At 41.4% G+C, this 13312-nt stretch overlaps 1 protein-coding gene across 1 annotated transcript; it reads left to right on the top strand.

Annotated features, from left to right (window-relative positions):
• The first annotated feature begins 5646 nt into the window (after window positions 1-5646).
• LOC120065732 (MICOS complex subunit Mic10-like) lies at window positions 5647-10799 on the top strand. The gene is made up of 4 exons (XM_039016821.1): window positions 5647-5778; window positions 10171-10218; window positions 10346-10455; window positions 10575-10799. The coding sequence occupies exons 1-4, from the start codon at window positions 5718-5720 to the stop codon at window positions 10581-10583; spliced, it is 228 nt and encodes a 75-aa protein (XP_038872749.1). The 5' UTR covers window positions 5647-5717; the 3' UTR covers window positions 10584-10799.
• Window positions 10800-13312: the final 2513 nt, after the last annotated feature.

The raw sequence follows: 13312 nt of genomic DNA, 5'->3' as shown, positions 1-13312 counted from the left end.
CCCCAGACCTCACAACCATAAAGAGCAATGGGTTCTATAACTGATTCAAGTATTTTTAGCCAGATCCTAATTGGTATGTCAAATTTTATGTTCCTTTTGGTGGCATAGAAGGCTCTTGTCTCTCAGATCGTTCACAGCTTTGTGGAAGTTACCTGTGGCGCTGATGTTTAGGCCGAGGTATATATAGTTTTTTGTGTGCTCTGGGGCAACAGTGTCTAGATGGAATTTGTATTCGTGGTCCTGGGAACTGGACCTTTTTTGGAACTCCATTATCTTTGTCTGACTGAGATTTACTGTCAGGGCCCAGGTCTGACAGAATCTGTGCAGAAGATCTAGGTGCTGCTGTAGGCCCTCCTTGGTTGGGGACAGAAGCACCAGATCATCAGCAAACAGCAAACAGTAGACATTTGACTTCAGATTCTAGTAGGGTGAGGCTGGATGCTGCAGACTGTTCTAGTGCCCTCGCCAATTCGTTGATATATATGTTGAACAGGGTGGGGCTTAAGCTGCATCCCTGTCTCACCCCCCGGCCCTGTGGAAAGAAATGTGTGTTTTTTTAAATCAATCAACAATCTCTATGGGGTACCACAGGGTTCACTTCTCGGGCCGACTCTTTTCTCGGCCCGAGTATATAACAATGATTTCGCTCTTGCTGCGGGTGATTCCCTGATCCACCTCTACGCAGACGACACCATTCTGTATACATCTGGCCCTTTGGACACTGTGTTAACTAACCTCCAAACGAGCTTCAATTCCATACAACACTCCTTCTGTGGCCTCCAACTTCTCTTAAACGCTAGCAAAACCAAATGCATGCTTTTCAACCGTTCGCTGCCCGCACCCGCCCGCCCGACTAGCATCACTACCCTGGACGGTTCTGACCTAGAATACGTGGACAACTACAAATACCTAGGTGTCTGGCTAGACTGTAAACTCTCCTTCCAGACTCATATCAAACATCTCCAATCCAAAATCAAATCTAGAATCGGCTTTCTATTTCGCAACAAAGCCTCCTTCACTCATGCCGCCAAACTTACCCTCGTAAAACTGACTATCCTACCGATCCTCGACTTCGGCGACGTCATCTACAAAATAGCTTCCAATACTCTACTCAGACTACATCCAATTTGCTATCACAGTGCCATCCGTTTTGTTAACAAAGAGCCTTATACCACCCACCACTGCAACCTGTATGCTCTAGTCGGCTGGCCCTCGCTACATATTCGTCACCAGACCCACTGGCTCCAGGTCATGCTTAAGTCTATGCTAGGTAAAGCTCCGCCTTATCTCAGCTCACTGGTGACCATAACAACACCCACCCGTAGCACTCGCTCCAGCAGGTATATCTCACTGGTCATCCCCAAAGCCAATACCTATTTTGGCCGCCTTTCCTTCCAGTTCTCTGCTGCCAGTGACTGGAACGAATTGCAAAAATCGCTGAAGCTGGAGACTTACATTTCCCTCACTAACTTTAAACATCAGCTATCTGAGCAGCTAACCAGCTGTACATAGTCCATCTGTAAATAGCCCACCCAATCTACCTACCTCATCCCCATATTGTTTTTATTTACTTTGCTGCTCTTTTGCACACCAGTATCACTACTTACACACCATCATCTGCTCATCATCATCTACTCATCTATCACTCCAGTGTTAATCTGCTAAATTGTAATTACTTTGCTACTATGGCCTATTTATTGCCTTACCTCCTCATGCCATTTGCACACACTATATATAGACTTTCTTTTTTAGCTATTGTGTTATTGACTGTACGCTTGTTTTTTCCATGTGTAACTCTGTGTTGTTGTTTGTGTCGCACTGCTTTGCTTTATCTTGGCCAGGTCGCAGTTGTAAATGAGAACTTGTTCTCAACTAGCTTACCTGGTTAAATAAAGGTGAAATAAAATAAAAAATAAAAATGTTTAACACACACTTGTTGTTTGTGTACATGGATTTTATAATGTCGTATGTTTTTCCTAAAACACCACTTTCCATCAATTTGTATAGCAGGCCCTAATGCCAAATTGTGTCAAAAGCTTTTCTGAAATCAACAAAGCATGAGAAGACTTTGCCTTTGCCTTTGTTTTTGGTTTGTTTGTTTGTCAATTAGGGTGTGCAGGGTGAATGTGTGGTCTGTCGTAAGGTAATTTGCTAAAAAGCCAATTTGACATTTGCTCAGTACATTGTTTTCGCTGAGGAAATGTCAGAGTCTGTTGTTAATGATAACGCAGAGGATTTTCCCAAGGTTGCTGTTGACACATATCCCATGGTAGTTATTGGGGTCAAAATTGTCTTCACTTTTGTGGATTGGGGTGATCAGTCCTTGGTTTCAAATATTGGGGAATATGCCAGAGCTGAGGATGATGTTAGAGTTTAAGTATAGCCAATTGGAATTTGTGGTCTGTATATTATATCATTTAATTTAGGATACCATCAACACCACAGGCCTTTTTGGGTTGGAGGGTTTGTGTTTTTGTCCTTTAGTTCATTCAATGTAGTTGGAGAATCCAGTGGGTTCTGGTAGTCTTTAATAGTTGATTCTAAGATTTATTTGATCATGTATATGTTTTTGCTGTTTGTTCCTTGTTATAGAGCCAAAATGATTGGAGAAGTGGTTTATCCATACATCTCTGTTTTGGATAGATAACTCTTCATGTTGTTTGTTTAGAGTTTTCCAATTTTCCCAGAAGTGGTTAGATTCTATGCATTCTTCGATTACATTGAGCTGATATCTGACGTGCTGTTCCTCCTTTTTCCGTAGTGTATTTCTGTATTGTATTAGTGATTCACCATTTTCTGGGTCTCTATGTTTTTGGTTGGATAAGTTTCTCAATTTCTTTCTTAGGTTTTTGCAATCTTCATCTAACCATTTGTCATTGTTGTTAATTTACTTAGGTTGTCTGCTTGACATTTTTAGATTTGATAGGGAAGCTGAGAGGTCAAATATACTGTTTAGATTTCTAATGCCAAGTTTACACCTTCATTATTACAGTGAAACATTTTGTCCAGGAAATTGTCTAGAAGGGATTGAATTTGCTGTTGCTTAATTGTTTTTTGGTAGATTTCCACACTACTTTCCTTCCATCTATATAATTTCTAAATATTATTCACTTCCTTTGGCTTTGATGCCTCATGATTGAGTATTGCTCTGTTCAAGTGGAGTGTGATTTTGCTGTGATCTGATTGACTGTGAACGCTCTAAGAGACTCTGGGTTGAGGTCAGTGATAAAGTAGTCTACAGTACTACTGTCAAGAGATGAGCTATATGTGTATCTATCATAGGAGTCCCCTCGAAGCCTACTATTGACTATGTACATACCCGGCGTCTGACAGAGCTGCAATAGTTGTGACCCGTTTTTGTTGGTTATGTTGTCGTAGTTGTGTCTAGAGGGGCATGTGGGGGAGGGAATGAGTTCACTGTCGATGCCTCATCGCGATTGGTTATTAATTCCCACCATCTTTTGCAACAAAGTAAATGAACACCTTCCATAGAGATAAATAGAGGGCTCAAATCAAATGTTATTTTTCACATGCGCCGAATACAACAGGTGTAGTAGACCTTACCGTGAAATGCTTACTTACAAGCCCTTAACCAACAATGAAGTTTTAAGAAAATATTTACTAAATAAACTAAAGTAAAAAATTAAATACAAATAAAATAAGTAACACAATAAAATAACAATAATGAGGCTATATACAGGGGGTATCGGTACCGAGTCAATGTGCAGGGGTACAGATTAGTCGGGGTCATTTGTACATGTAGATAGGACTCATCTTTGTAGCTGTGCCAATATAGTGTATGTGACAGCATTGGCAGCGCCATTGAAGCTATCTCAATTTTAAAGTAGTCAATTTTCTTCTTCATGATTGGCTGATCCCTTCTGATGACCCGGTTGGACATGACTCCAACATGATCACTAGGAGGGATCAGCCAATGAAGTCGGATGTCCCACCCAGTTGTCTACATTATGGTGGAAGCCCTCAATAGCGCTCGCCAACTTGTCATCCTAAAACTCGTAAAATGAATGGTGAAAGAATAGAATTTTGGAATAAACGCAGAAAATAAGGTCCGAGGTTAACATGCTTAGGAAATCTTATAAATTATGTTCTATGAGATAATAGCAGTTATGAATTATGAAGCCTTTATATACTTCATGTGCTTAAAAAAATATATAATAAATTCTTCCAAGTTCACAAAAAGTGACGTTAGCTGATGAAGATGATCTCATAGAACAAAAAGTATAGGATCTCCTATGCCTGTGTTAGTTACAGACCTTATTTTTGGCGTTTATCCCCCCAAAATCCAAAAACCCAATTAGTGCCTACAAAAAGACGCCATTACTATTTATCTCTATTGCGTTTCCCATGCTAATTTGGCCTTTTGGCCACTAGAGGCCTCTATCATTGTCTATGGCGCCATCAAAGGGTTTCATCATCACTATCTTTCCTTTGTGGTACCTCAAACTGTTTTGATTACCACCTGAGAAACTTTTATTAGTTAATTTTACTCCTGGCTGAGAGTTTGTCTGGACAGTGTCTTAACATCATCCTAATACCTACTCTGAGCTGGAAGTTTTTTTTGTCTTAAAACAGGTTTTAACAGGACCTTTTCTGAGATGCTTTGTGGATATGGGCCAAATTGTTGTAATGTCTCTCACCTCATTGTTTGGTCATAATAAAGCTTCCTTCAACTAAGTACTCTGAGATCTACTTTAGTGCAGGGCTCTCCAACCCTGCTAACATCCTGTAGGTTTTTGTGCCCAAACACATGCAGTGTGATAAATGTAAATTATTCGGTAATGTGTCAAGTATATGTAGACGGGAGTAGTATTATATGCCAGCTGAGTGTAAATGCTGCAATTGTGGTGGTGAACATGCACTTGAATTTCTGAAGTGTCCTGTCAGGTGAAGGAGAGGGAGGTGGCAAGAATAAGGGCTGTCCAGAATGTCACCTATCCAGAGGTGTTGACATGAGTGGAAGAAAGGAGTGAAGATGAATAAGTAATGGTAGTAGGAGTAGAGCCAAAAGATTATATTAATTGTCAACGTTGCATGTTAAGAAGGTGGACGTTTATTACTTTGGTTGTCAACTGCACAGTGCAAACGTAATGGAAATTTGAGAAAATAGGCATCATTTTGTGCGGCTGAGCATTTTTTAAAAACATTTTGTGGAGGCATTACAAGGAATCCCGTCGATGAATGCTCCGTCCTCACAGGCACCTGAGTATGTGTAGGGAATGCACAATAATGTTTTGTGCTGCTGCCATGTGTTGCTACCATGTTGTCATGTGTTGCTGCCATGCTATGTTGTTGTCTTAGGTCTCTCTTTATGTAGTGTTGTGTTGTCTCTCTTTATGTTGTGTTGTCTCTCTTTATGTAGTGTTCTGTTGTCTCTCTCGTCATGATGTGTGTTTTTTCCTAATTTTTAATCCAAGCCTCCGTCCCCGCAGGAGGCCTTTTGCCTTTTTATAGGCCGCCATTGTAAATAAGAATTTGTTCTTTATTAACTGACTTGCCCACTTAAATAAAGGGATGTGACTGAAGGAGTGGGATGGTTGTTATATACCCTCTACAGTAGGTGGCGGCAATACACCAATAGTTGTAATCTGCCATAAACTTTAAAGAAGGAGAAGAAGAAGAAGCGTGACGTAGAGATCACATGACCCCAATCTCGCGGTTTTTGAAGATTTTTCATTGGACGGGTAGCAGCTTAAGACATGGCGGAGGAACAGGGACGGAAGTGGGACCGATGCCTAGCTGATAGCGCTGTAAAGTTAGGTAAATATCTATATTTTGAAAAATGCATCTATTGAGAAATGTATTCCGAACAGCGTACAACCTAAAACAGGGCAGTGTAAACCGGGGACTAGGCGCATGATCTTAGCAATGCCACCTGTCATCGCATGGTGTGGGCCGTATAACGTTACCCGGTGAGGTCAATTGCCATTTCAAACCAAAAGCTCATTAACATAGTTATATTTTTTTGGCTGATTGATTTGTTGTAGAAATTATATTATAGGCTATTGTGTTGCAGAAGCGGACACAAACATTTGCGTTCGCAGGTCCTCTGTTTTTTATTATTCTGTGGCAAGTCCTTGAAACACTCAGATCTCGTGCCCTTCACGCCCTAATTTAAGCCTTTGATACAATGTTTCAATGACAGTAACTGTTAATGCTATAACTGATACAATGTCATGCAGTAAAATGTTACCAGAATCCCTAACTGTTGCAATGCAGGTCACAGGGAACTAACTGGTGTGTATTCATTACACAGATTCTGTTAAATCGTTTTGTCTGTTGCAAAACGATTAGGAACAGATAACTTTTCCCATTTTGAGTAAAATGTTTGCTGCAAAAACGAGAACTTCTATTTGACAAATTCAGGTAGATCTCTCCCCATTTCGTTCCGTTTGCTCTGTTTGCTTCCGTTTCGTTTTTAAATGGTGTCTCTTGCAAGACGTAATAAATACACCCCTGATAGAGGGTCTTGGATGTGTGTCTGTTATTGCCCCTAGCCACCGTCCATTCTCATCACGAACTTCACTCTACTGTGCCACTGATGCACGTACCAAGCAACATCCATAGACCTCTTGGCAACATTCCACATGGCTTATGTTGTGCTGCTGACAGGATACCTATAGCTCATCAATGCATCTGTTAAAAATTTCATCCCATCATTCACCCTGGCCTAGTCTTGTCTCATCCTCTCATGTCAGAGAGAGACCTTCTCTATTAGGCACAGTATTGGCTATGGACAGACAGCGTTGTTGCGTATTGCCTTGATTAAAAAAATATGAAATACTGAGACTTGCATATGACATTGAGTCAAAGGTTAATATGATTAAACAAACTATACAGTAATGATGCACCTGAACTGTATGCTCCTTATCAAGCCCATCTAGAGCTTCTTCAATCAGAACATAACCAGTGTTATTGGAATACCCACATTACTATGAGTACATAAATCAAGCTTTAATTATGTTCTATGTAGTTATGTCATTTACATTGACATTTTGATCATTTAGCAGACACTCTTATCCAGAGCGACTTACAGTAGTGCTCGGTACATTTTATACTTTTTCATTCTGGCCCCCCGTGGGAATCCAACCCCCAACCCTGACAATGCAAGCGCCACGCTCTAACAACTGAGCCACATGGACCCCTGTCATGTCTATCATGTGCTGATATATGATGTCTAATGAGGATTAATAAACTTACAGTTAATGTAAATTGTTACTATACTTTACAGAAAGGTCAGTGCAGACAGTATAGTTGCACTAGCCTTATCCCTGGCCTATTGTCTAAACGTTACTTTACTATTACAGTTGCTGGATCGTGTTGGGGATAAAACATTTTTAACCTGTGGGAATAAAACATTTTAATCATGCATGTGGAGTGTGAAGGTAGAGTCCAATATCCATAAAATAATAATGTCCAAGAACATGTCACACATTCTGATGTTGAACTGATGATATTAAGGCACCCTTTCCAAACACAATATCTGGGGAAATTAGAGGCCATTTAAGTAGTGTTTTTCCTCAGAGGGGTTTTAATTCTCATCCTTTGTAACCAAGGTATTTAGCCATGGTCTTGGAATGTCAGCTAGCTTTGGAGCAACTAGCCATGAGAACTTCCTAATTTCCAGGTTTTAGATTTTGATCACACTGTGTGGCTAGAGATTCATAACTGTAAATCTGTTGCAGATCTGGCTTCATATTTGGCCAACTCCACTGCATTTCGGCAACTATCACAGGAAGGGGGAGGAGCGGGAGGAGGAGAAATGGAGAGTTTAAGAGAGGGAGTGGGGTTAAAGAGACAAAAGCTGAATCTGTAAATCTTAAAGCTTGGACTGGAAAGGGGGGGGGTGAAGAGGAGCATGATTTTATGTTTGTCAGCAGCAATAAAGATGTGGGATGTTGTTTTTGTGGTCTTGTTTGACATGTGTAAATTGTGTAATCCTAACGGAGGGAGCAGCGTCTGAGTGCTCTGGCAACGGCGCATCGTCATGCTGCATAGCTCTCTGAATCCAATTAAGAAGTGGAGGGGCCCAAACTGTTGTTTTTATGTGTTTCTGTGATGGCTGGCCCAGAGCTGGGCGGGGCGCGGCCCACAGCGAGGTGAAGCTAAGAACACAAACGCATTCCTCCTCCTCAAGCTCCCCCTCTGGTCCACACTTACTTGGTCTGTCTGTGTGGTGTCTGATCAGTTTGTCTGTCCACCTCCTAGTCATGGAGATCACATCAACCCACCTGGACCCTCAGCTTGACCAGACTGGACCCTTACTTACACATCCCAGATCTTTAGATCACACTGCCAGTCCTCTATCCCCCCTATCTCTCCTCCCTCTTTGTGTCTGTCCTTCACAGCACTAGCTACTCCTACCCCCAGGCATCTCCTCCCCCTTTCCACTCCATTTCCATTTTTTTCTTTCCAATTAAGTTCATTTTCACATGCGTTACCTCGTCTTCTCCTGCTTTCTCTCTCTAATGATCCATGTCTGGCTGACAGGTGCTGTTAACTTCTTACGACTGAGATCGGCTGAGATCTCGTTAAAGGGATTGACTTGACAACAGCCAGTGAAAGTGCAGGGCGCCAAATTCAAACAACAGAAATCTCATAATAAAGATTCCTCAAACATATGTATTTTACACCATTTTAAAGATAAACTTGTTAATCCCACCACAGTGTCCGATTTCAAAAAGGCTTTACGACAAAAGCACACCATCTGATTATGTTAGGTCAGTACCTAGTCACAGAATTTTTTTTCCAGCCAAAGAGTCACAAAAAGCAGAAATAGAGATAAAATGAATCACTAACCTTTGATGATCTTCATCAGATGACACTCATAGGACTTCATGTTACACAATACATGTATGTTTTGTTCGATAAAGTTCATATTTATATCCAAAAATCTTAGTTTACATTGGCACGTTATGTTCAGTAATGTTTTGCCTCCAAAACATCCGGTGATTTTGCAGAGAGCCACATCAATTCACAGAAATACTCTTAATAAACATACAAAAAAGATACAAGTGTTATACATGGAACTTTAGATAAACTTCTCCTTAATGCAACCGCTGTGTCAGATTTCAGACAAACTTTACGGAAAAAGCACACCATGCAATAATCTGAGTACGGCACTCAGACACAAAAACAAGCCATACAGGTACCCGCCATGTTGTGGAGTCAACAGAAGTCAGAAATAGCATTATAAATATTCACTTACCTTTGATGATCTTCATCAGAATGCACTCCCAGAAATCCCAGTTCCACAATAAATGTTTGTTTTGTTCGATAAAGTCCATAATTTATGTCCAAATACCTTTTTGTTCGCGCCTTTAGTTAAAAAATCTAATTTCATGACGTGCAGGCCAGACAAAGTCAAAAAATTCCATTACAGTTCGTAGAAACATGTCAAACGATGTATAGAATCAATCTTTAGTATGTTTTTAACATAGATCTTGAATAATATTTCAACCAGAGAATTCCATTGTCTTTAGAAACGAAAAGGAACACAGCTACCTCTCACGGGCGTGCGCCTGAGTGAGCTCATGGCACTCTGCCAGACACCTGGTTGAAACAGCTCTCATTCCCTTATCCTTCACAGTAGAAACCTGAAACAAGGTTCTAAAGACTGTTGACATCTAGTGGAAGCCTTAGGAAGTGCAATATGACCCCATAGACACTGTATATTGGATAGGAAAACCGACAAACCTCAGATTTCCCACTTCCTGGTTGGATTCTTTCTCAGGTTTTTGCCTGCCATATGAGTTCTGTTATACTCACAGACATCATTCAAACAGTTCTAGAAACTTCAGAGTGTTTTCTATCCAAATATACTAATAATATGCATATCTTAGCTTCTGGGCCTGAGTAGCAGGCAGTTTACTCTGGGCACCTTATTCATCCAAGCTACTCAATACTGCCCCCAGCCATAAGAAGTTAACCAACTCTGGGGTTAGGGGCCATGTTGCCCCCCCCCCCTCAACTCGTTAGAGAAGTTTTAATTCGGAGCACACCAGGGAATTCCGTACCTGTGTGTGTGTGTGTGTGTGTGTGCATCACCCCAATACGTAATCATAGGGTGTGCTGCTGAGTTGGTTTTTGTCTGTTCCTCTGTTGAAGTTTATACATCTCTCTCTCGCTCTCTTTCTCTCTCCCTCGCTGTAGCCACCGGCCTTGGTGTGGGGATTGTGTTTTCAGTTCTCTTCTTCAAACGTGAGTATTGCCTCAGACAGCAGAGAACAGTCATAGTAATTTGTGCTTTTTAATAAACTGACCATGTGTTGATCTTTGTGGGAGTTATGGTTTGTTTATTAAAGTGAATTGTCCGTCCCATCTTCAGGGCGCACATGGCCAGTGGTGTTTGGCTCGGGTGTGGGGCTAGGCATGGGCTACTCCAACTGCCAGCAGGACTTCAGGTCACCTTACCTGCTCCATGGCCACATGGTGAAGGTGAGCAAATCACACACGCCATGACCAAGGTCGATGCCATTAAGTTTGAAACAGTGTCCCATCTTTTGTCCTCAACAATAATTGCACATAATACAATTACTGTTCTTTTTGTCTTTCAGGAACAGTAGAAGACTGATGAGAGTTGGCTGATGTAGAAGTTGCTGTCTCGTCCTTATTATTTTGGACGGAACTCTGTCTCCCTGCCACCCAATGTAATTACTGTGTGAGTCTCAGGGCAGTCGATATGTATATATTTAATAAAACAGTAATGAAGAATTTGACAGAAATATCCTAAGTTACTTTTGTCATCTGTGTCAATAAAGTATTTGAGTGCTCACAAATAACATCTGTATTTTGAAATGACTTTGGCAAGCTTGGTGTGGGAGGGAGAGAGTGGGGGGGAATTTAAGTATTTTGTGTGTTAATGAGTAGGAGAGTTAAACTCCTGCTGTTTTGGAATGGGAGCCAGCTTCAGCACCTGCAGCCCTCAAGGAAAGAGGGGAAGCAGGGGAAAAAATATATCTAAAGAAAATTAAGCCATGGATGATGGAGGGGGGGTGGTCATGGATTTTGGATCTATGATGTGCAGCATTACAACTAATTAGCACTATCATTAATATCGGGGTGCAACTTTCATTGGGGATGGGGGAACATGTCCCCCCCTGTTTTACCATTGGAATGTGATACAAAACGAGGCAACGATGTGCTTTAGGACCATACGGATGCCTCTGAGCGGTCGGGTAGGCTTTTTTGAGTGGATCTGGCTGAAAAAATAATAATTATGTCCCCCCCACACTTCTAAAACCAAAGTTGCGCCCCTGAATAGTATCTATTGTGCATTGCTACCATCTAGCACTACCACGAATAGTTTCAGTGGAGAAACTGTAGGACATGTTACCAATGTTGCGCTGGCAAGAAGGGCGAAATACATTGTTCCAGGTGAAAGTCTTATCTGCAACGCCATGCAGTCTGACCTCATATGGGAGTGTTTGGGACGCTGGCAATGGCAGAGAACCTGTGTGTGTGTGTGTGTGTGTGTGTGTGTGTGTGTGTGTGTGTGTGTGTGTGTGTGTGTACGTGCATGTGTGTGTTGGCAGTGATTGTGTAGGTGGTGCTGCATGGAGAAGGATCATGCTAGCTTGTGTGTCTTTTGTGAGCAATCTTCTATACCTGTGTGTTCATTGGCAGCACTGTGTCTGTAAGTGTGTTTTGTGAGTGTGTGTTTGTCCAGCCCCCTGGAGCAGCAGAATTTGTGGAATGTTCTAGAATGTCAGTGCTGGACTGAAGCTCAGCTCTTATTACTAACAGGTGAGTACTGCACCGTGCACGTCTGAAAACACACGCACACACACACACATTGTTCCACACACACACACAGAGCGAGAAACACGTTCACACGTTCACTTCAAGGCACTTATTCAAACACACATTCATACACGTGTACAAACTCACATGCTCCCTCATGAGCTTAAACTATACCCATTACATACAGCACACATACAGATATGCCCAGGCATACATATACAATCTCAAACACACTATTTATACCACATAATCAATTTAAAAATCACATTCACGTGTATCTCTCTCCATAATAGATACAATACGTTCTTCAACAGTCGTGTGTGTGTGTATATAAACATTATTTCACACAGACACTCTTACACACACATGCATGTAAACACTCACGCATGCATTCTGCAAAGCATTCGGCAAAAAGTAAGGAGTATATGTTGACATTTTTTATTTAACTTGGCAAGTCAGTTAAGAATAAAGTCTTATTTACAATGACGGCCTCCTGCGGGGACGGGGGATTAAAGAAAATAGAACAAAACACACATCACGACGAGAGACAACACTACATAAAGAGAGACCTAAGATGCCAACACACCATGGTAGCAACACCACATGACAACATGGTAGCAACACAACATGGTACAAACATTATCTCAAAAAAAGGTTCCTCTATTTCACTTATTGTCTTCAAGTGAAGCGCAAAACACTGGTACGGGTGCTTGTGGATACAATCCAACCTGCACACCTGTGGAGGGAAGAGGGGGGTAGATTTCTAGGGACATAATAGTGTACCTGTCTGTGCCTGTCTGCCAGATTCTCCAGAAGACAGTCATAATCACTAATAACCTTGCCACTAATCAGAAAACACAGCTGGTTCAGATATCATACACATGTCAGCATCATAATTACAACCATTTTCCATCAGATGTGGTCTGTTCTGCTGCCAGAAGAGGGAGGTCAGAGAGGTGCCAGTCCAGCATGCAGAGTTTATTTGAGGATAACAGAGTACCGTCATGGTAGGATGAGGGACTGCAGTGGCCATTGAGCAAATTTCTGTTAGAAATTATCATGGAGAAGCAACATTCCTCCATTATGCAAAAATAACCCCTGGAAGTCTGGGACACTGACTGACTGCTGAAGTGGTGCACAGCTCATGAGGCACTAAAGAGCTACAGCGTCTGCTGGTTTTCATTACTTTCTGGCACTTACTTGCTCAATAGGTTTATTGGAGGGTCCATTCATGGTTTCCAAGGTGTTCATCAGTGGCTTATTCAAAGATTGGGACAAAACCTGAACACTGGCCCTGCCTACTGTATATATCTATTTCCACTGAGCCATATTCCTTCATGTGTTTCTTATAGGTACTCCACTCACTTGAGAACAGCCACTGTGAACTGACACCAGTGATGCATGTGTCACTATTTGCAACATTTTACTATAAGCTTATGAAAATGTTTCTTTCATGAAGTTTAGAAGTCAAATAACAAAAACACTTTTTCTGAGTGAAAACAATGAGATCTGATAGAAGGTGCATATGAGTAAAAAAAATGTATCACAGAAC

Source organism: Salvelinus namaycush, chromosome 20, assembly GCF_016432855.1.
Source record: "Salvelinus namaycush isolate Seneca chromosome 20, SaNama_1.0, whole genome shotgun sequence".
Classification (NCBI taxonomy): domain Eukaryota; kingdom Metazoa; phylum Chordata; class Actinopteri; order Salmoniformes; family Salmonidae; genus Salvelinus; species Salvelinus namaycush.
The sequence above is the reverse complement of the archived record's forward strand: the minus strand, read 5'-3'. Positions and strand labels throughout refer to the sequence as shown.

Bases quoted from the DNA above. Each gene is read 5' to 3' on its own strand.
- LOC120065732 (XM_039016821.1), top strand. From the start codon at position 5,718: ATGGCGGAGGAACAGGGACGGAAGTGGGACCGATGCCTAGCTGATAGC. The intron at 5,779-10,170 runs GTAAATATCTAT...CCCTCGCTGTAG, and splicing joins TGATAGCGCTGTAAAGTTAG to CCACCGGCCTTGGTGTGGGG. The intron at 10,219-10,345 runs GTGAGTATTGCC...TCCCATCTTCAG, and splicing joins TTCAGTTCTCTTCTTCAAAC to GGCGCACATGGCCAGTGGTG.